Source organism: Lytechinus pictus, chromosome 5 (genome assembly GCF_037042905.1).
Source record: "Lytechinus pictus isolate F3 Inbred chromosome 5, Lp3.0, whole genome shotgun sequence".
Lineage (NCBI taxonomy): Eukaryota > Metazoa > Echinodermata > Echinoidea > Temnopleuroida > Toxopneustidae > Lytechinus > Lytechinus pictus.
The window spans coordinates 38,347,980-38,372,773 of NC_087249.1; the positions used below are offsets into that span (position 1 = coordinate 38,347,980).

At 36.2% G+C, this 24,794-nt stretch overlaps 1 protein-coding gene across 1 annotated transcript; it reads right to left on the reverse strand.

The window, feature by feature from the left end:
• Positions 1-924: 924 nt before the first annotated feature.
• LOC129262026 (TBC1 domain family member 16-like) lies at positions 925-23,771 on the reverse strand. The gene is made up of 11 exons (XM_054900062.2): positions 23,183-23,771; positions 18,602-18,677; positions 17,640-17,764; positions 16,033-16,166; positions 13,871-13,983; positions 10,560-10,627; positions 9,989-10,135; positions 8,835-8,925; positions 7,823-7,971; positions 6,616-6,757; positions 925-5,232 (listed from the first exon to the last, which is right to left on the reverse strand). The coding sequence occupies exons 1-11, from the start codon at positions 23,529-23,531 to the stop codon at positions 5,121-5,123; spliced, it is 1,506 nt and encodes a 501-aa protein (XP_054756037.2). The 5' UTR covers positions 23,532-23,771; the 3' UTR covers positions 925-5,120.
• Between the last annotated feature and the right edge of the window lie 1,023 nt (positions 23,772-24,794).

Consider the following 24,794-nt stretch of genomic DNA (forward strand, 5'->3'; position numbering starts at 1 on the left):
CAGAACTCTGGATTTCATGCAAGTACAAAATTTCAGAAATCTCGTCTTGTACCTTGGTGGGAAAAGTGTGATCTTGACCCGATTAAAAGGTGCCGCATATCAAGAGTGGCATTGTGAGAAAGTACAGAAGTTCAGCTTTATGGTGATATAGATATCATTGAGGCTCAAAATAAAAAGTTTTGCACAATTTGCAAAAGAAAACAGAGGTAGAAAATTCAGTTTTGAGGCACAATTTCAGGCCAGAAATGTACTTATTTAACAAAATATTGTATACAAAATAAATGACCAATATGAAAGTGGTGATGGTGCAATAATATTTCATTTAACTTGAGGTTAAAACAGGTAAATTCTTAGAGAAAGAAAATCTCACGAATCACGAGATTTTGCAAGGAGGAGGATTCAGCCACGAGATGATTTGGATGAATCTGGCCTTTTTGCTCATTAGCATAGGGACCTGCGGTCTGACTGCAATGCTTTCATTCAAGCTTCAGCAAATTCAATTGTCAAAAATCCTCTGGCATGAATGGCCTGCTATAACTCTCATTCAAACTTCATACTGCCCCCTCCCCCATTACAAAAAGGTATAAATCCTCAAAATTGAGTTATATTGCTATATAATGGGGACTTGGTATGTGTTCAACATCCAAATGTTAAAAGGACATCATACATGTACCATCACAAACACATTTTCCTCAACATTTCAATACACCAACATGTCAATCATGCCTTTAGCTGACACATCCCCTTCAAGATTATGTAACATCCAAGTGTGAAAAGGACATATCATCAATATCCATTCAATACAAAAAAAAATCCCCCGATATTTCAAAACACCAAAATGTCACTTATGCCTTTTTGTCATGGAGGGGGAGGGGGGGGGGGGGGGGATACATTACATACAATCAGAAGGTACAAGCAATGATCTATACAGGTAATAAACACAAAGCATTTAATTATCATACACAAGATGATGGTGAAATTTGGCTTTAAAATATATATCTCTGACAAATAATGTATACACTCTTACACCATAATCGTTGATAAAAATTATCTTCTTTACAAGTTTGTAGCTGTCTGGTTTTCCACTTCTCATTTTACCAAGTCACTGAATAGTCACTGTAATCGCTATAAACCCAACGAGAAAGAATGGAGGGGGGGGGGTACTTCCATATGGCATTGTACATGTAGGTTGTGTCCGTTTTTCCAAAGAAATCCATAATACATGGTTCTACATTTTTCTAGATTATCAGTACCTTTTCTCTGAAAATTTGCCCCCTACTGAAAGGTAGTTAGGAGATCTAAGGTATTTGCAATGAGCAGTTTTATAATAATGTATCAAATTTCAATCCTACGTTCAGACGCTGTCACAAGTGGACTATTTAGTCCTTAAAACATTGTTTGCCAAATGATTTTTTTTTTAATATATCTATGGAGATTTGAGGGTTGTCCAGAAACAAGTATCTTCTGCTTACAATGTAGATGAAATATACAGATGATGTTCTACCTAAAAATGTATGAAAATTCGGATAAGTCGGCACATTTTTTCCCTCCAAAATTGAATTTACATTAAACAAACATTGTTTTATAGCCGTAGCCTGCGTGTACTGATGACTTGTTGTCATATTTTAGCTTTACATATACCATTCGGAACCAATTCCAATAAAAAGAATAGAAAGCGACATTATACCATAATGGACATGAAAATGTTAACAATTAACTGTTAAGAAAGCATATTCCCTGTTAAGAGCAGGAAATTTTTCATGTCATAATTAATTATAAACAAAAATATTTCAAAGAAATCAAGATGAGCAGGGGAATATGGTAAAGCTTCACATATACAAAAGAGAACAGAAAGTGATAAAAGCAAGAATTAATACAAATTACAATATATAAAATCTAATGTAATACATTTGAACACAGGCACTTGAAATGCAAATTAGTGGAAGATTATTTGATTATTAAGAAAATATCAAGTTAAAGTAAATTCATTTGTCATAAATATTGCACAAATTTTCTGCACCATGATCTGACTTTGAGTACATTTGATGATAAATCTATAATACTTAAAATGAAAATAATACAATCAATTACAGGAAAGGTTGAATTACAAACACATTCACGTTGTATGTACTGGTAGTTAAATCACAACGGTTGGACCAAGTTGAACTTTCTTTCATCTAGTCCTCGATAAACTTTTTACACGGCTTTATGAAAAATCCCAATCAGATGTCAAGTACAGAATAGTAATCATGTCACATTTGTTTCTTTAAAATAAATCATATATTAACTTTACAGTTTTCATGCCTTTTGGAATATGGACGCTAATTTTACTATTAAGCTATACCATTGAGTATAAATAATCTTTTTCAAATAATGAATGACAATGTACAAAAATTTGACTCAATATTACTGTCGCTCCAGTCAACTGATATAGTACATTTCATTACAAGGTTCATAGTTCATGTACATGTCTACACATAAACATACATTTTCACTGGATTACTCACACAAAAAAAACACCCAAGAATTCCTACACAGGGATCTAATGAATGCATTCCACAATCTGATCACAAGTTTGGTGTTAATCTTTAGGTAGAGTCGGTGTTGACTGTCGGGCCAATTAATTTTCAGCAGCACAGCATCGAACTTTGGGTGAAGCTGGTCCTGGGAAGAATATCATTAAGTGTTAAGGAATCAGTATTTTAATTTTGATCATTTTTGTCAACTTTCATCATGTGTTGGAGCAAGAGGCATTCTGAAATGTGCTCCTAAACACTAACACCAATCTTGATCTCACTTAATTAATTTGTTTTACTGTTAGAATAGAGAAACCTGGTCATAGGGACTTTTCTATTGTTTGTTCACTATTGGACTGAGAGTAAGTACATCACAATAGTCTGCTTTACGTTAACAGCATACAGAGTTGTGGAGGGAAGCACCAAAATACACGAGAGCATGCGCAAGCAGAAACAGTTGACACGCGTGCGTCAGGAACCAGTAGTCATGGCACGCTCTGTGTCTCACATTGCTTCAATGGGTGATTTCAAGTTCAGTGTTGACCTTATGGTGTTGGTGTTAGGTCAATTTTTACACGATTATAACACCAAACATAAAGTGAAGATGGCCCCGAAAAGTCACTCACTAGTTGTTGAGATGTCAATAATGTGATCTGGATGGATCAGTTTTACAAACTCTGAATAAGTTTTGGAGCTAGGGTAAGCAATCCGAATTTCAACACCAAGGCCAACACCGGACCTGAAATCACCCAACCCATCGACTATGTATATATCGTCAACACAAAACAGGATATTACGACACAGTATAGCAGTCCACCTGTGGACGAGCGAATAAAAAAATCTCTTATTCTAACATACAAGAAAAAGATATGGAAGAATATTTAAAAGACTTTGGGTGAAGATAAACAAAGGCACGATCAGATGTTTGAAAAAAAGACAGCGAATGAGAGTACTGGTATTGCTTTAAATGTCCTATCTTTGTCAATATTCATGTACAGTGTACATTCATTTAAAATTCAAGATGGCATCCTAAAGGTTAGCCAAATTCCTGCATGCTACATATTCTATAATTCCACAAAAGGAGTTTTGAGGATATTGAAATTTACAAAGATAAGATATTCCTATCATTTTACATATATATCGATTCCAAAAAAAAATTGAAAAAAAAAACTTGCTGCCATGCTGATTACACATCTTTTGATTTAATTGGAAAGTACACATGTACCCTAACTTATGAAGAGTGAAATTACTATATTTCTTAATCACACACAATTAATTTTAAGTTGTAATGCAAGTACTGTTACATGTATGTCAACAATATATCATAGGTTACATGAAAAATGAAGGGAAAATTGACATTAAAAAAATTCATCTAAAAACTGAGGTACAAAATAGACTGATTTGTAAGAAGATACATGTATCATATTATGAAATGATTTTTTTTTCTCCGACAAGTTCAATAACCAACAACAGATGGCATCATTTCACGCACACTACGAAGATGTGGATGAGTGAAACCAAATTTTTTTTTAATGAATTACAATAGAATGGCAAGCAAAATGTGTATTTTTAGGTATAGAATTATAATTTCACAATATCAATAACGTGAGATGTCATGATGGCGTGCTCATAGCTACTGTTTGCTACGTTTCAAGTTCACAATATTAGTCTAGTGGTTTGATATCTCTATGAGCTGTAAACGATTCAGGGTTCAAGCCCCATACAGAGCAGTTTCACATCACCTGATAAGACCTTCATGGCAATAAAGAGGGCATATCCACTTTCATTATCTAAGATCTGAGTTTTTAAGAAAGTTTGATTTAGGGCACATAACAAGGCCCTCAGAACAAAATTTCTCTGAACTACAAGTACACAATGAAAAGGTTTGTAATCATTTGGACTACAAGACATAGGTCTACATATACTACTCAGATAGTCCAATACCCACATGGGCTAAACCCATTTGGTCTACTATCACTGTAATTATCATTTGGTCTACAATACACTTAGTCTAATTCTCATTTAGTCTAATGCCAAGTTGGGTCTACTTTCCATTCATTTATTTTGCACTTGATGACACAAATGAAAAATTATTTCATAAACAGTTCATCTAACCATATTATTAACTAAGTAGTGTTTGACCAAGTAAACATTAAAGGGGAACTTCACCCTGACAAAAAGTTTATTGTACAAATAGCAGAAAAAATAATAAAAAATATTGCTGAATGTTTGAGATAAATTTCCTTAAACCTTCACCAAAATTTTTAATGATTTTTCTGCAATTTTTACAACAGACTTTTCTTTAGGGTGAACTTCCCCATTAATGGGTACAGCTTATCTGAAAATTAGACCAAATGGTAAATGGATTCAATGACAATGAACAAATGGTTAGCAGCCAAACTCGCTGTAGATAAACTAAGATAAAACCATGTGGGATGAGACGAACCGGACAAAGACGGTGTAGATCAATTAGAGATTTACCAATGAGACGCGGATACTCTGGGTGATAATACATGTACTTGCAGGATTTCAGTCAAACATGATACGTTACAACAAGGCCTGTTTTGTCAGCTGTATTGTGTGAGTTGATAGGCTTGCAACTTTTCATTCGATAAGTGCAAAAGTACTTTCAGATGAAACCGACTTCCGGCAGTAACTTAAGAGAAGACTCTCCGCCTTTGCAAGGACATCGACAAGATCTAGTTTCTGGGCCAATCTAGATAGAGAGAAGAAATATTGAATAACTAATTTCTTCTGAATCAAGAAATTAAACATCTTTGTTGAGGTAATCAGTCCCCTTTCTCTTCTCTTCCATATCAGAAATATTCACCATCACAGCCATTACTGCAAGATCATCGCCATGGCAGTCATGATTGATAATCACCATCTTCCTCTTTTCAAGAAAAGACTTGAATTAAGCCAAGAAAATGATAATCCTCCTCCTCTGAATTTGTCATCATAACCATCCTTTAACTCATTGAGTGCTTCGTGCACGCTACGTATCCTACTATAACATGCCACACTCGTGCTCGCACGCCTACTATTGAATGCTTTGTGCTTGCATTGTTTCCTACCCTCGCCTGCTTCGTGCATGACTGCGCACATTCGGAATTACAATCATTGTTACGCCATATTGCATTGTATTGCGCATCGCATGCACGCCGTTATTTGCACTATTGTGTGCAGTGCGAACTCTGCTTTCTGACAGATCAACTTACTCACACGGTTTACATTCGACTTTTTCGAGTATTTCTACATTTTTTATATATGGCTCCGCCTCCGAGAGGGAAGAGACCTAGGTTTTTTTATCTATACAAAACACTCCACAAAATGGAACTACTTGATACAACTCATATTTTAGCGGTAAAGATAATAACCAATCCATATAATGAGGACACCATTATAAGGGGTATGAAATTTCCTACTTTACTACACAATATTTTGTGGATAAACTAATCGTTAGAGGGTTACAAGCAATTGTAATCATGACAATTGAAAGGAGTGAATACGACTCGCGATCCCAAAATCAATGTGGCACAGGGGGGTTTTGTGGCTGGCACAGGGGATTAGCATCGGATTAGCACTGTGGCGTTGGGTTAGTAGTGTGTATGGCATGTTAAGAGTTAATAATGTGTCCAATGAATGGGTCCATAGACTTGGGCCACCATAGTTTTTTTCCAATCTTGAAATGACAGGCTGTTGTTATTTGTGAGAAATTCACATCTTTCTCAAACTTTGATATGATCTAAGTTGCACTTACTCTTGAGAAATATAAGGAACAATACTAACTGAAACTTTTGTAGAATTGAAAAAAGGTTCAATCTTACGTACGGAGTCATGGGCCCCCTTCATACCCTTGTAATCCGGTTTCACGACATTCGCTCCGGCGACAATTGCTCCGATGTAAAATCTGCACGTTCGGCCAAACATAAGACCTAACCTCCAAAACGAAATAAACCCTAATCTGAATCTTTACATTATTCTGAACCAAAAACTCTATTACAATTTTAGCTCTAAACCTATGCCTCCGACATATTAAGAACGGAGCAAATGTCGCATGAGCAAAGGTCGTGTCACCTGTCATCCAGCCATGACTCACCCATTGACCATTTGAAAGATGCTTGCTGCATCATCACACTGTCTCAGTTGGTTCCTGTACTCATGGAGGATCGTCACGCAAACAAAGAGCTCAAAGGTGTATTCAGTGGATATCGATCCCGGTGCTGATCTACTCACACCGTCTGCATATCGAAAATAACCATAATAATGATAACAACAGTAATAATAATAATAATACTAATAATAAAAATAATAAAAATAACCACAACAATAATACTTATAGTTATAAAAATGATGATGGTGGTGGTGATGATGATGACAATAATAATAAAAAATATATATATTCTAGAGAGCTTGATACACCAACATGCCACTAGTAAGTCCTTTACAGATACATTCTTCACCCCATCATTAGACCCTGGCTAGCCCACACACAATATATGCACTTTCTGCACAACATTTGGAGCATCTGTATCAAGTTTAATCCTTGAAATGGAATCCAAACCATCACGAATACCATGCCCGGCAACAAAGTGTGGCTCTTAAACTTGGTGGTCTCATCTTGCACTTGCTATGAATGCTTAAAGGGATGGTCCAGGCTGGAGATATTTATATCTCAATAAATAGAGTAAAATTCACAAAGCAAAATGCTGAAAATTTCATCAAAATTGGATAAATAACAAATTTATTGAATTTTAAAGATTTGCATTATTCCGGTGAAACAGTTCTAGGCATGTCTTTATGAATATTCATTAGGTGGGCTGATGATGTCATAACCCCACTTGTTCTTTTGTATTTCATTATATGTCATTGGGTTTATTCAAAAATTTTCTGCCAAGAACTAAAACAATTGGATTGATAACTGATGAAGTGCATTAGTTATTTATTAACGCAACTTTTTTCATCATAAAGGAGACACATCGTTTTATAAACATGTATGAAAAAATGATACATTTATGATTTCATGTAATAATTTAAGATAAGGGAAAGTGGAGATGTGACATCATCAGCTCACCTAATGAATATTCATGACGATGTGCTTATAACTGTTTTCACAAAATATTGACAAACTTTGAAATTCAATAACTTTGTTATTTGTTATCCGATTTTGATGAAATTTTCAGTATTTTGCTGTGTAAATTTTACTATATTTATTTAGATATGAATACTTTCAGCCCAGACCATCCCTTTAAATTACAAACCAGCTTAAAATCTATTGTACTTAATAGCATTTCTGTGATGTTTACCTGTTTTCTGGAATTCCCTTGCTCTTTCTTTGTCCCGTTCTCTCTCTGCATCCAGAGAACACAGTTCTAGATGATCACTGCTGATGATTTCAAAGATCCTCAGACACTGACTGAACTCAAACTCACGCTTGAAACATAAAAGCAACCATCTAAGAACAAGAAACATATCACTGCCGATTATTTAAAAGATCCTCAGACACTGACTGAACTCAAACTCACGCTTGAAACATAACAGCAGAAACAAGAAACATATCAGTGCTTATGATTTCAAAGATCCTCAAACACTGGATGAACTCAAACTCACGCTGGAAACATAAGAGCAGCCATCTATTAACAAGCACACAAATTTTTGAATTCTTTGTTAGACATTGTAAAGAGAATATGGAGAGATTTGTTAGTCATTGACTTGCACAGACTATTTAAAAGCTACTGAAGTCCTTGCATCTGATTGGCTCAGAGTATATTTGTCAGCAAAAATCACTGAAAAGATGATTCATGAAACAATCCTCAGGTTTTTTGCACCACAATTCTAATACAAATAATAAACAGGTCTTGTTTAACGCATACCCCAGTATAATATAAAATTTATTTTCTCACTCAATTCCAGCTCTATCTGTTTTCGAGTAAAGTGGTCAACGTGCAAGCCTCTCATGATAACAACGTTGATGATCCATGTATAAGGAATCCCCAATTTTGTATTGAAATTTGGAATGATAGCTTACCCGTATTCTGAAGTCAAATTTAACTAAGTCCTTGGATTAAATCTGTGATAAAATTATGGCAAGCTGAATTTAAAAAAAAATATATACTTTTTCTGTCCTCATGCTTTAATGATAGCTAATTCTGTATTCGCTAGACAGCTATGTATGATCTGAGTGACATATACGCTGATAAATCTAATTAATATGCATTGTTAAAAGATTTGTGTCACCATTGGCTATCCATAGTTAAATCACAACTTTAGACCAGAGATTGATTTATCTCAAGTTCAGAATATGGGTTGTATAGTTACCTATGGCAGAACATGAGATCTCCCATGTCACAATGTGTGAGGTGTTTCAACAGTGGCTCATCAATCTCTTCTAGTAATCTCTTTAGTGATTCTGTAAATCAAATCATTAAAAGAACAGAAATGTGACTCTAAGCAGAATTGAGTTAATCTCATAAAACGTTTGGTGGTTCTTACATTATACAAATAGCGAATAGGCATGAGTGCGATGGTGCGAGATTTCGCATGAGGTGAAAGAAAGATGCTCTATTCAACGAGGTGTTAGCCGATTTCGAGTTCACCGAATGCGAAATCTCGCACCATTGCAAGAATAAGAATATTCGCTATATGTGTTGTACAACGCCTCGGAATCTAGCAAAAATATGAAAAAAACAAGAGTTTTTCCCTGCAGTTATCTACATGTATGAAAAGGGAACAAAAATATTGAAAGCGAAAAGCAAAATCCCACAAGCGCACTTGACCTTGGGCAGCATTGCGCATTTAGCCAGCAGGCCATACGCGTATTGCACCTTCACTTTTACTGAGCACAATGAATTAAATCATATTGTGACGTGACCTCCTAAAGCTGTGCAACGGTACATTTTGGATGGTACGTCGTGTGTGCAACGGTACGAATGTTTGACATTCAACCTCCCATTTGGTCACGTACAACAAGCTAAGTAGGCATTGTACAATATACACTAATTCTTGGCTGTATTATCACAATTTTTCAATCTCTTTGAGGCAGTCAGTCCCATCTATAATTTAATCGCATGACAATGTCAAAGTGAAGATTATTTGAGGTGAAAAAGAGGCTGGCTGTTCAATGTGTGAAGAGCTTAACGACACAGAGAGGATAAAGTAAACACATTACGATCTGAAAAATAAGTGAGAAACATTCTGACTCATTTTTCTGGGTGAAAGCAAGAAATAAGTCAGAAACATTCTGACTCATTTTTCTGGGTGAAAGCAAGAAATAAGTCAGAAACATTCTGACTCATTTTTCAGATTGAAAAAGAACAAGTGATTTAACCTACTGGATGCAGGCCAAAAATTCTGACTTATTTTTTAGAACGAACATGTGACCTAATTTACTGGGTGAGAGCAAGAAATGTATTTACATAATTTAACTTCCCAAGAAAGCCTTTAACATTGTACACCAAGGAGGTTTTTCATACCTAGTTTCTTGATCATGCCCGTTTCAAGGAAGTCATCTACGACCTTCTCTAGGTAGAGGGTGAAACACCAGTATGCCTCCGTCTCCTTCTCCATGACTACCAGAAACCTACTTAGGACATCATTCATACCCTGGGCATAGGTCACAGCTATGTGGACAAATAAGAAACACAACATTCTGAGGACATTGTTCATACCCTGGGCATAGGTCACAGCTATGAGAACAAGAAAGATACACATCATTCTGAGGACATCATTCATACCGTGGGCATAGGTCACAGCTATCAGAACAAATAAAAAGAAACACATCATTCTGAAGACATTGTTCATACCCTGGGCTTAGGTCACAGCTACAAGAACAGTTCGTGGTGGCATGACACCACCAGCCGACCTATTGCATATTCATGATGGTATACTGTTTTACAACTTTAAGTTTGAAACCCAATATTAAACTTTGGTTTCTTCATCTGATTTTGATAAAATTTTAATCATTGCTCATTTAATTTCACTTCATTTATTCAGATATTATTATTTTCAGCATGGAGTACCCATTAAAAGTCAAATGATACTTACTTGGGTGAAAGACAGCAAAGGTAACAAGAATATTCCTGAGTTTTTCAAGGTTTGGGTTTCCTTGCCCCCTGATAAATAAAGAGAATGGATCAAGAGTGAAAAAACGTGCGTTGTGGAGCATCGTGGCCCAGTGGATTAGTCTTCTGACTTTCAAAGAGAGGGTCATGGGTTCGAATCCCAGCCATGGCGTAATTTCCTTCAGCAAGAAATTCATCCACATTGTGCTGCACTCAACCCAGGTGAGATGTATGGGCAGGAATTTATTCCTTGAAATGCCACCGCGCTGTAAAAGGCTGCGGGGTTAAAGCCAAGGTAATAATATCCAAGTCTTTTGGAAGCGCATAGGGACGTTATGACATAATGTGATATGCGCTATACAAAACTGCGTTATTATTATTATTACTAGCAGAGCCCGTGGAAATTCCACGGGTTTTGGGGGTGTGATTAAGTTAAATAGAATTTGTTGTAGATTGACATGTTTATTCAATATAGGGAAAGAAATAAACATTTGAATTTTTTAAGAGGTTGTGATTTGAAAAGAATGTGAAAGTTAGGTTTTTATTTGAAGTCGTAATTTATTTTGAAAAATATATGATTGATTAAATGTAATAGTGAGAAAGTAAAAAGTGATAAAGAGTATAGGATTATGGTTAATACAGATAAGAGAATTAAAATGCTATTGAAGTTGGACGAATATGATATTTAGTTAAAGTAGCGTTTAAAAATATTGCCCCTCATTTTAACTATAAAAAGGGAAGTTTAAAAAGTATTTGGTTTTGGAGGATTTACATTAACCCTTTTATTTACTTGTTCAACGTATTTCATTGCATTAGCTGATATTCATTTTATCGCCCCGGCCTTTTATTTATTTTTTTATTTTTTTACCGTTTTTTTATTTCTATTGGTCCCAAAATGTAACTTAAGAAGGAAGAAAACATTTTAAAAAGACACAAGTTTAATTATTTCTTTTAATTATTATTTTGTTTGTCCCCTTTATCACTAAAAAAAAAAAGGATTAAAGAACAAAAATAATAAGGAAGTATAAAGGAAAGGAAGGATGAAAGAAAAGAAAGAAGAAGTGAAAGGTAAAGAAAGGATAAATAAAAGGGAAAAAAGAAAGAACAAAGTGAAAGGAGTCAAAGGAAAAAAATGTAAAATAAAAAGAAAAAGAAAAAAAGTATGAAAGCAATGGGGAAAAAACAAAGAAGCCATAGTTGCGATATGGACTGAAGTTAGCGATCATAATGATGTGAACCTGCCGCGCGGACACACAGGCGGCGCAGCGCAAACTGCCCCATCCTTCGCGAGGCAGGTTCACATTATTATGATCGCTAACTTTAGTCCATATAGCAACTACGGCGAAGGCGAAGTCTAACTGAGAATTCAAACGAAGGCGTCGAGATCGGCTGAAATTCAGGTTATGGATTGATTAGACATTTGGGAATAAAATTATTATATTGTGCCAAAATTAATTGGCGAAAATCGCCCGGTGCGAAAGTGCATTTCAGTTGTGACAGAATGCCAAAATCTCATTTCACGTTCACTTTAAATTCTACACATGATTCAAATCAAAGATCTCGCCATGTCTTATATATTTGTCCTTTTAAACGGTATTCGAATGTGGTTACACCTTGTTTTTGTTTTCCACAGTAATTATTGCATGTATGAACAGAAGTGAAATATTTGTTGTGAAGCACTTTGTGAATGTTGTGTGATCATGGAGCTATATGGTGTGATGGTATTCTAATTAATTCATCATTTTTGTTATAAGACTGTAAACCTGGTGGATGTGAGGGAGTGGCCTGGATGAAAGGAAAGTGAACATGTGTCCAATTACTGATTTGCATATGTGCATTCCCTACATTCCATGCAAAGAGTAAAGGAGAAGTCCACCCCACCAAAAAATTAATTTGAATTTAAGGAAAAATAAAGTATTGCAGAAAATTTCATAAAAACTATGATTCAAAATTTAAAAAATTACTATTTTGACATTGAGAAATTTGCCTAATTTTACAAAACAATTATATGCTCATCTTGGTAAATGTGCAAATTACAGAACCAATTATGTGACAAACACACTCTAATTTCTTGTGTTATTTTTTTTAGTTTGATACATGTACATGACATGTATATTTTATTTTAATTTTCTCATTTTCTTTAACAAATTTTGAGAGGGATTTCCATGAATGTAACATATTGTGATTCGATGAAGAGTTTTTATATCAAATTTGCTAAAATTGATATAATAAAATGCAACCTAAATTTAGAAAGGAATGTGATGTGAGTGACATAATCAACTCTATTTGCATACCATTGTTTTGTGTATATAACTGTTTTGTGTTAAAAAAGGGAAATTTTTCTATTAATTCAAAGATTTTTTGTCGATGTGCAATTGACCTTTAACTCACTTCCCTTCCCACCCCTGCCCAAATAAGTGTAATCAAGAAGTTGAAAATCAAAAGTGTTTAAGAAGAAGTAAGATTTAATCATAGTTATTAATAGCTCCATGATTTAATAATACAGGCCTAAATAGAAATTCACATGAAAGTAAAAAGAGAATAAAGCTGGGTAGGAACGGGGAAGGAATATGATTTAAAGAAAAAGCAAAAATATATCCACACCACCCCCCGAAAAACACGTTCTGGCGGGTTCGATCCAGGGTCCCTGCACACGCAAAACATTGTGCTTACGTAAGTCGCCACAGATCGCTTTCAGACCGCATTTGGGTTTTTAATATTATATATCAAATGTTGGAAGTCTGTGCGCCGCTGTTGACCAATCAGAACGCGGCATTTGGAGCGAGACGACCCACGTGACGCATCTGTCGTCTGTCATGGTCGAATGTCGGGCTACAACACGCAGGTCTACGGGGATTTTCGGTGGAAGAATCGGACGATGACTCGGTCGTGATGGGCTGGGAGGGCGGCGAGTCCATGAAGAGTGGCAGGCCCGACACGCGGTGCGATTTTGGAGCCCGGGCGTGGCGGATCCCGGGAGGAGATACGGTTCAACCGATCACCCCCCTCCGGGCTTAGAGTATTCATGTAATAGATAACGTGAGTTTTACTTAAGCTCAATGCTATTCATTATCATTTAGAGTGGAGGAAATTATAAATGATCTCTTGATCAATTCATTACAGATTAAACAAATGGGATATAGTATAGTATTTATTTTCCGTATTAAAAAAAACACCAAAAAAAATGCAAAACGGATGGATAGCCCATATTCAGTTTAGTCGACATGACTATACTATTCTGCCATGCGGGTTAAAGCAACTGTGTGTAATGTGACACGGTGTGTTGTAACCTACCTGAAGAAATCTAAATCTCTGTCTGTCCTTGGGACGTCTTTGTCTATTATCCTGAGGTTCTTCTTGATGTGATCAAGATCGTTCTCATCTAGCGGCTGACGACTCGCATAAATCTGATGGGGGAAATAACGAAGGCATTTCAGAAAACATGAATGCATTGACTACAACATCAGTAATCCTAGCCTATAATCTAGTCGGAGGCTGCAGCTAATGTCTTTGCTTTACGAGTGAGATGCTGTTACGCAAAACGTAAGTGCTATGTCTACGAACCTTTACACTCCCATCTTGCTTTGGTCATGTGTTATTTTTATCAAGGAACGTCCGGTGGCAATTTTTTGTATGAATAACCTGAACAAATCCTTATGGATAAAAAGAAAACAATGACTATAAAAGCAAGAGAGGAGTTTATACATGTAGGCAATGGCTGCAAACGTTTGCAATCTCCTGCATCAGAAATATCACTTAAGCCCCAGGTAACTACATAGATATAGCTGCAGTCTCTGCCTGGGACAAAGCAATCCAGTAGGCCAATTTCTTGATGAGCCTCAGTCAAGCTTTCAGGGGTTATGCTACAGTCATACTAGCTAAATCGACTCCAGTCTCATCAAAGCAATGGCGTTATTTCAATTCACATACCAAAATTGGCACTGTCTTTCAACAGTCTCCACGATCAGAAGCATAAACTTATTTCCTATTACTTTCCAAACCATTTGGTGACCTCATTATGCAGAGGGTGTACTCTATTCACGTTTGTTAGGGGTATACACAACAAAAACAGTTTATATGAAATACAGGGCTTTTTCACACGAGAATCTTGAATCATTGTAATGATTATTGCAATTCGACTTTAGAATCATTGTACCATTCACTCAAGTTCACTCGAAAACTGTGATTTGAATTCGAATTCTTGAGCGAAGACGGTATTGTGTCCTTGGTGGCTTGTCAATCAAACCCAATCAAAGCACTGCACCGCAAAAAAGAAACTACGATGAGTGCATGACAATTGTATTATCTACGGAAGTGCTTGAAAGGTCACGTAAGCTCCGCCCCTCAAAAGATGTTTTGGAGGTCAACCCTTTCAGACGTAAAATTCGTACCGTAATTTGAGTGAAACTTAACTGGAATTCACCTCAAGAGTAGAATTTGAATTGGTGATTGTGATTAGCGTTCGTGATTCTAGTTTGGTTTCACACGAGCTAAAAATTCGGTATGAGAATTATTTTTCACTGGAATCATCATTCAAATAACGATTTTGGTACCGTGTGAAAGGGCAGACTGATTCATTTGAATCGAAGAACAGAGACTTGACTGACAACCAATGTACAATCATAACTTATGTATACAAAAGGGTAAGTATATGTACAACACAATTACAATTTGAAAAGAAGTCAATATAAAGAGAGGCCTGGGACAAAAGGTTGCACAAAGTCCAACTATATGTATGTTAGGGATTTTTCAAGTGCAAGTGAAGTGCCAGTAGCAATCAACATCGGTGGCACGGGGGGGGGGGGGGCATAGCCTCTCTATCTGATGCTATTAAATACTTCCTTTCTTCCTTTTTTTGTTCTTCTTCCACTTCTTTTTTTCTACTAAATGTGAAGATAAAAGGCGAGATAGCGCAACCTCTGGCAATCAATCACCCATAGATACTGTACATGTACATCATATATTATCAGCTCAGTATACTCCCGGAAAGTTCCATTACTATTTGTTTCAATCATAACAGCCAATTAATCCAATAAATAGAATATCAGGTGAACTTTCAGCTTTTCTCTTTCTACAAATAAAGGCATTTCCCAGGACTGATGCATCAAAGTTTATTATCAATTTGTTAATTGTTAATTTATTTAGATTTATTTTTTCAAAATTCGGAAACAAATAAAAACTCAATGATTGCTGCCAATTTGAAAGACAAGTAAAATCATTTTGACCATATGAAATCATTGTATCACTGCAGGGATTGATTTTATTTCTCAGATTTGATGACCATTTCTTGTTGCAAGAGAAAAGGCTTTCAACTATATTCCATTTGGTCCTATGTGAAAAAAATTGTCACACACAAGAAAAATAAAATATGTGTGTAGCAGTCATGATAAATGTGGAGAAAATCATAATGTAATACCAGAAAAATTATTCCTTGCTCTATATATAGGTTACAATACCTTGGCTTGAAATCTGGCAAAGCCAAGCTTCTGTTGGATTTCATCATCGCCATCATCACAAAGTCTTTGGATTGATGAGGAGGATGATGAAGAGGTAGACAGTGACGACGATGCTCCATTGCATGAAGATGAATCTGAAACAAGTGTTGAAAATGAATAAATTCAGCTTTGATTCTAAGGCCCTTATTCTGAAGTCAGGTTTAACTTTAATAAACCACGGTCTAACTCTGTACTAAAATTATGGGGAGCCAAAAATTAAAAAATTCTGTTTATATTGTATATTTCTTATGTTTACAATTTTGTTTCCTTTTGCTTTCATAAGGAAAAAAAATACTTCAGTTAATATCATTCCCAGACAATTATGAACAATTTGGGTGTCATATTTACTGTTAGGGATTTGTGCTCCAATTGGCTGTCCATAGTTAAACCACAACTTTAAACAAGGGTTTAATTTAAACCCGAGTTCAGAATACGGGCCTTTAAGTCTACTTGGACAAGAAACAAAAACTAAATATATCACCCATTTAGCGGAACAAGACAAAAAGGGGAAGGTCCACCTAGAACTTTGTTTTAATGAATGGAGAATTAGGAGGAAAGAATATTTAGTTAAGCGAAAATCAATCAGACAATTACAGTTCTAAATTTCTGAAACTTTGATGTCACTGTTGATCTCTGAATGTTGTTTGGTTTTCATATTTAAAGATATTTGAAACAATGAATCTAATTGAATTAAACTGAATTGAAACTTCCCCACAGCTGTATTATCTCTTACCCCACCTCCATTCAGACCATGGAAAAAAATTAAATGGGGGCTCACCAAAATTTCTTCACCCTGAAATGCTCAAAAGAGCATTAGAAAATAAGAAAGGTCAAGTCCACCCGAGCAAAATGCTGATTTGAATAAATAGAGAAAAATCAAACTAGCATAACACTGAAAATTTCATCAAAATCGGATGTAAAATAAGAAAATTATGGCATTTTAAAGTTTCGCTTATTTTTCACAAAACAGTGATATGCACAACTCAGTGACATGCAAATGAGTCATTCGATGATGTCCATCACTCACTATTTCTTTTGTTTTTTATTGTTTGAATTAAACAATATTTCATTTTTTACAGATTTGACCATAGGGACCGAATTGACTGAATCATATAATATTAAACAATGCTAATTCCACATGTTCAGGGAGGAATTAATCACTGTTTCACTTGACAATGAGGAGAAAATTAGAATACTTCATATTTCATATAATAAAATACAAAAGAAATAGTGAGTGGATGACGTCATCAGTCTCCTCATTTGCATACCAACCAGGATGTGCATATACAACTGTTTTGTGAAATTAAGCGAAACTTTAAAATGTCATAACTTTCTTATTTTACATCCGATTTTGATGAAATTTTCAGTGTTATGCTTGTTGGATTTTTCTCTATTTTTTTAATTCAAATCACTTTTTTGTTGGGGTGGACTTGTTTAAAATCTCCACTCCCTGCAATGTTGTACCTTATCAATGTCACAGATTGACGCAGTAGGTTGTGAAAAGTCGCCCCGAAAATGTAACAATTTTTTTTTTTGCCTCATTTGGGCTTTCTGTAATATTTACTCACCTGACTGGGATGTCTGCTGCTCGTCATCACCTGTAGTGAGCCCTCTATGGGCAAGGATCGTCTTCCAGCGCGCCTTCAGAGCTTCATATCGAAATGCAAACTCCAACTCTAGAGCTTCTCGTTCCCTGATTAGTGTAAGACATAGAGAGAAAGAGTCAGACAAGTGCACACCAGTACTGTTTTATTCATGTCCAACACAATTTAGAATAACATACATTGTTACTATTTCATTACTAATTATTTCAAAATTTTGTAAGTCATTTCTGTGAATGTGTGGGAGATGGGGTGCAGAATTTGATTCTGTTCATTCATCATTCGACATTGAAGCATAACTGCATTGTCACCACGTTTACAATTTAGGCCTATATCACTTTTATAAAAATGATATGTTGCAGGCATGAGCTACATGTAGGACCTGTACTTTTATTGATCAATTGGTTTGAAGTCGGGAGTATTTATGTTTCACCTCCATGTGAGATTTGAAAATCTTTTAATTTTATACAGATGCTACATTCTTTATCAGACATTTATAAAGGTGAAAAGAGACAAAGGGAATCATGGGGTGGCAAAAAAACAAAATGTATGCTATTGAGATGCTGGGCTAGCATACAAGACAGCACAGATCCTTACCAAAGTTCGAATCAAGTGGTGCTTACCAGAGACAAGGTTTTATCAGGAGAAATTTGACTGAGTCATCATAGCTTCCAACTTTAATATTCACCTTTCAGTGAGAACTTACTGAGGAAGAAAGGTGATCTTTCTTGATTACACATAATCCAATGAAAGAAATCAATGTATTAATCAGGGAGATGTTAAAAATCTCAAGTTTTTCACCCCAAAATCAGTCAATTTTCAGGGGGTTTCCCTGACAATCAGGGAGACTTGGCAGCACAGTGGGGTGTGTAGGAGAAATGTGTTGGGGGATAACAAGAAGATAGAGTGAAAGCCTGGATTCTACATACCTTTTAGTTGATTGGCAAGGAAAATAACCAAAGAGGAACTTCCAAGCATCTTTCCTCACGTCTTCCTCAATTCCACCTATTAAAAGAGAAATAATATAGTAAGAATATCACCATCAAATGATGAGACAATGCGTTGATTTCTTTAAATACCAAAAAATGCAGTATTTAAGTCACAGGAACCTCCTGGAAAACTGTTTTGACTGATTCTTTACCAAAACTTAGGCAACGCACTGTCCAATATGTGAGAAATGCATAATTGAATAGTTGCTAATGATATGGGTTTATTTGTGGAGTTTGTTTAGTTTGTATTTTTCTTGTAGAAAGGAACTGTTGCTGGGTAAGCACCATGCTCATGAGCTTCTTTGGACGGTGTGTGCACTGTATATTAAAACAACACCACCATCATGATAAATTATTATGAGCCTGGTTTTATTATTAGGGGTATTACAGAGTGAAAAACCCCCAGAGAAATCTCAGTTATGCTCTCCTTTCACCCTTCTTCATTTGCCCCCGCTCTTTTCCTGGTTCCTCCTTCTGTCTCTTTAATTCACAACTCATAAACGACAGGTGCCCCCCCCCCCCTGTAACACCCTAAAAAATAATACACAATATGATTTATGTACACTATATTCAGGAGTTTTGGTTTCATTCATCATCATAAATGAAGAGTACCGGTACCTCCGGTATTCATAATAATACCCATTACGCATTACACAAAATACACATTTTTTTACAGTACACTATGTGTTGAGGGAGATGTAATCTCATGCATGAATGAAAAAAAAAATGGAAATTTGGCTCACGATTCAATCTACAATAAAAATCATGGTCATGATTCATGTACATTAAGAGTGATCAGTAGAAGAGCGGATAGCCAAATGGATTCTCCGGGGGGGGGGGGGGGGATGAATATAAATAGGAAAAAATATTAAGCTTTGGCAAACTGAAATTTTTACCAAGTAACCCACACAAGAACTGTGCAGGAATAAAAAAAGAAAATATTATATTTTGACCCCAAAAAATATATCACCATTTTTTTTTCATATGAATAACACTTCAGTGAGTTTGATTACCAATTATATTTCTATCCCATATATAGAAACAATAATTTAAGTGTGTGAACATTTAGATGTAATCATGCAAGTGGAATACTCTTAATACAGTTTGCATGTTGTTGCTATGTCTGTCAAGTCTCTTGCAAGTTATAGTGCTGTCAAGAACACCACTAAATTAATATGTTTGATTTGTTTAAAATTAAACTTAATAGTAAAGCCTGTATACATGTACATGTATATAATTATGTTTGTCTGTGAAGCTCCTGGTAAGCAATAAGGTTGTCAAATGATGATCAAACTAAAATTTCAAGCGCTGTATAAATTCAAATAATCATGCTAGTAGTAAACAGGTTTATGAACTGTAAATTGGCATTCAGTTTGTAATTGTGGCATATATATTCACACTTTATGTGGGTGGTGTCAAGGTTATGCCACACATGTACAGTAGGCCTATTCTGCAGGAAATGATATTGATTATCAGTAATTCAGTATGAAATATATTATGATGGAGACAATACACAAGTGTGTATTGATTGATTTATTATATTATTGATGCATTTTAAAGTGTGCAATAATTTCATGCATATTTTGCAATGATTTCATAGTGTGCAATATGTTCATTCACACAATTATATCTTTAAAAAAGACCACAGGCAAAAATGGTGAATTTGAAAACATACTATATGAACCGGTACTACATACAAAAACAATTTCAAATACAGGTATTTTGTAAATAAACAATTGTATGTCTACTCTGGACAAAACAAGGCATGGATTATTAAAAGTGGGAAGTCAATGATCATAACTTGGCCAAGAGTTAAGCGCAAATATTTTGGATAAATCTTTTGAAAATTTGAAAATGTAAGAGCCCTGTCAATAAGAATGACAGATTATATCATACTAGACGGTGAAAGAAATGAGTACTCAAGCTAAAATGGAATGGGTAATGTACAAATAAATAAAATGGGTCCCCAAGACTTGCAATTGGCTTGCATGTATTTTTTGTCTTTTGGTACATTTATACATGTATGGCATATCAAACTGGTGTATGCGGGGCCATGTAGGCCTACATGTACATCAAACATAAACTTCATCAGGGGAGTGTCAAAGCAAATAGTCAGTGATTTTCACTGACTTTTTCTTTTTGAGCTAATTAGATGCAGTGATTTCAGCAGTTAGGACAGTTACGGTTTCAGTAAAAAAATCATTATATAATTCATGAAATGCCTCACTTCTGGTCATGAGATGTTCTATAGAACAAACTCTGAGTCCCTCAAAACTGATTAGAAAAAAAGAAATATTTGAATGCACTGTAGATTATGGTTTATTAGGTGGGTGTTTCATAAAGCTCTTCGCAAGTTAAGAACGAATTTAAGAACGACTGGTGATCCTTTCTTGTGGAAAATAGTATATTCATTGGCGATGGTTAAGTGCGTACGAAAGGTTCACCAGCCGTTCTTAAAGTTGCTCTTAACTTACGAACAGCTTTATGAAACGGCCCCCAGGTCTCTACACAGTACATGTAAATCAGGGGTTCAATCCAATTCATAAAGTTCTGGATTTCTTTTACATCAAACAATTTTTTTCTCTCATTTATCTACTTAAAAATGTTAAAAACTTCATGCAACAAGACCAAACAAGTATTTCCCTTTTCAAATTACATGATGTAGAACTACATACTGTAGCATCTGCTAGCCAATTCTGAGCAAATGAAAGGGAGTCTGATAGGAAAATACCTTTGTACTTTTTTTTTCATAGGGTGATGGAGTGCGGGGAGAGTCTTTTTGTGACATCATTGCATTTGTGCTCGACACGGGTGTGAAATACGCTTTAATTAAGCACAGAGAATAGTTTATTAACTAGTGTGTACAGTAGTGTAGAGAAATATTGACCAGCGCTCAGGAAGATGGGGACCCAGGGGGTTAATGACAACAGTTGGTTAGTGGTAGAGACAGGGGGAATGAATCCATAACGGAATAAGTTGTGATATTTTGTTCTCAGTGAATTTTATTGCTGACCCTCACAGGTATACTCCTCTCTCTCTCTCGTTTCAGTTCCTCCGCCGTTCGGAGATCGGCAGGTATTACTGCAGAAGTTGAGTCAAGGAGTCTGGTAAATGTCAAGTCCAAAGGGATTGAAAGATCTATAGGCAGGTTACTGTGAATCGACAGGTTTACAAGTAACTGTAAGGGACAAGAAAGGACAGTATGCAACTTAAAAATGAAGTGCAAGGTAGCCTTTGGGATCAGGGCATTTAGAGGGTTAGGGAGGGAAGCACCATAGGGTAGTAGGATGGCTGCTGTGAGTTGGCAGGGATTGCTGGCATTGAAGGAGGTTGCTGAGGAGGAAAAATCCTTTAGGAGATTCCTTATCTTGTCCAAGAGAGTGTTTCGTAGACCTGTGCCGATTATGCCGATTCTGCAACAGCCAAATTTATGACATAGTGGACATCCCCTTTGACTTTGCATATAATTACCATGATATAGCTTCTCTGTTTGAGTGCTTGAGTACCCACAGTATAGTTGCATGGTTCCACTGCTTTTGGCAATGTGGCTACTTGTTTAACTCATTAATGCAGTGAGTTCACTGCCATGCTTGTGGGTGCTTAAGAGCAGATGAACAGGGCAGGTTTTAAACCCACAAGTTGTCAGGGGTTGAGGTTTTTTCATGTATTTTTGTTTTTGATACTATCTATTTGTGATAATTTGTGTTCCAATTTCCAAATGTGATTTTCCCCATGCACTTCTAGTATCCTGTACAATCAGTTTACTGTAAAGCATGTATCAAGAATTCAAGATTCAAGAGTCTGATGACAATTTTTTTAATGTAAACTTTTGAACTATTACATAAAAATAAAATGAATTGAATTGAAATGTACCAACTCAAATCTAATTAGCAATATTGGTTATGAGAATACTGAGAGACAATATTTCAACAACTTCGGTACGTTTGGGTACAGTCCTAACCCAAGTAAGAATATATAGCAAATTGTAAAATGACGCAAAAGCAGTCCCTGCACTTCCGTTATCTTTTTTAAGAAACATCATCAGATCTGATCCTGTCAGCCTAAAACAGTAAACATAACATAATATAAAGCTGAATACAGAGGTTTAAATCTTGCTTAGATTTATGGATGTTCGTGCATTCAGAAGTGAGAAGAAATGACATAAAATCAATGAAGTAGCCAATTTACAAAATTGCTACATGAATTGCTATTTTATTTTGCATCAATAACAACATGTAAAATGCCATATGCATCTTTATTACCAACATGTGTACCGTATGTGTTGAAAAAACATTTTCTGAATTCTTATTCCTCTTCAATAATTTTCTCAATTCTACTAGTTTGCAGACAGGTTGTAGGCCCTAGGCTATAGGCCTACTCTTTTCTAGGCCATCTTTTAATCTCAATTAAAGTCGTTAGTGCCATTGGATTACCATGTTCAAGTTCAACAATCAACAGGTACATGAAAACATTATCCTTGGCTTAAACATGAAAATTACTTAGCATAATGTGAAAAATCACCTCGAAAAACAGCTTTCCTGAATCCATGCTCATCCACCAAACGACCTTCGCTGTCAAAAAAATGTTCAAATCTTTCCCGATCAAGGGGAGGCCCTCTTGTGTTTTCTACATCCTCGCCAATACTGATCACTGGTTGCCAATGATCTGGCAACACTTGTTCAAAACTCTCATCATAACTGCAAGTTCTTGTGACAAAATTCGGAATTGCTTCTGCGACTTCACCGTCGCTCCCACTCAAATCGTTCTCCCAGCTGGATATGGCCTCTGCTCTCGTTGAAGACGCCGCCCCCGTCGGCCCAGGACGTTTGAACTTCACCCCCTTAAAGAGTCCGTCGCTGGATTTGAACATGACGAAGAAGGCTAGATTGAAGGCTAAAAAATACGGAATTTCCAAATGAAAGAGACAAGTGGGCACATTAGCTAATTATGGACAATCTCATATTCAAGTCGTATCATAAACTATCTTCCAAAGTCGCTGTTAGTGATTTCTGATATTCCTGTTTTCTTTTCATGACGCGAGATACCCCCGGGTCAGGTGCTCTGATGAGCTTGCAGCCATTCGCAGAAATGATTCGGATACCCGGATAATGGCATAATACCGGAATACACACGGTACTAATTCCAAGAAAATCCGCTGCAGCATCAAGAAAGATGAGAGAGATAAAAAAAAAACTTGATTTGAAATAAGACAAACAAAATGCAAATAGAAGAACATTTCTGATGGCGAAAGTAGTCAATATGCATGCGCGCATTCTGGGGGGGGGGGGCGCCCGGGTAGGCGAAAAGGGGGCGCCAAAAAGCTAGAAGAAGAAATTAGAGGAAAAGGGGGGAGAAAAAAGGAGGGGAAAGAAGAAAAAAGGGAAAGAAAGAGAGAAGGAAAAGGGAGAAGAAGAAGGAGGAGGAGGAGGAGAAGAAAAAGAAGGAGAAGAAGAAGAAGTAGAAGAAGAAGATGAAGAAGATCGAAGAATTAAGCCTGATCGAGGATCGAGGAGGAGAAGAAGAATAGGGGCGCCGTATTGACGGATGGGCGCCGAATTGATCTTCAACTTGGGCGAAATTGAATGGATGTTCGACCTATAGGGGTGCCGAATTCGATGTTCTACCTATAGGGGCGCCGAATTGATGTCCGACATAGGGGGCGCCGAATCGATTTTCGACCTAGGGGCACCGAGTTTATGTTTGACCGGGGGCGCCAAATGCATAGTTAGATGTCCATCCTGTTCATGATTACCATTATCATTATTGCTTGGAAATAAGTCCAAATTTTAGGTCAGAATATTAATAATTTTCATCTCGCTCTACTTCGCGCTCGCATCAATATTGTTTTGTAAGGTGATAATCAATCTTATAATTAGATAAGTGCTTAGAAAATTTCCATTTTGGGTCGAAATATCAAAAAAAAATTAGCTTGTGCTTCTCTCTCTCTCTCTGTTCTCATCCCTCCGCTTGGTTCGGAGATCGTCGGGTCCAACCCGCATGTGACGTACAAGTATCTTGAAGACTGAATGATAGTGACTCATCAGGCCAGGAGAGCACTGGAGCGGCTATTATGGATTTTTGTGATATATGTCAAGGTCGCTTTTAATAGCTTGGCATTGATATCCAGGGGGAG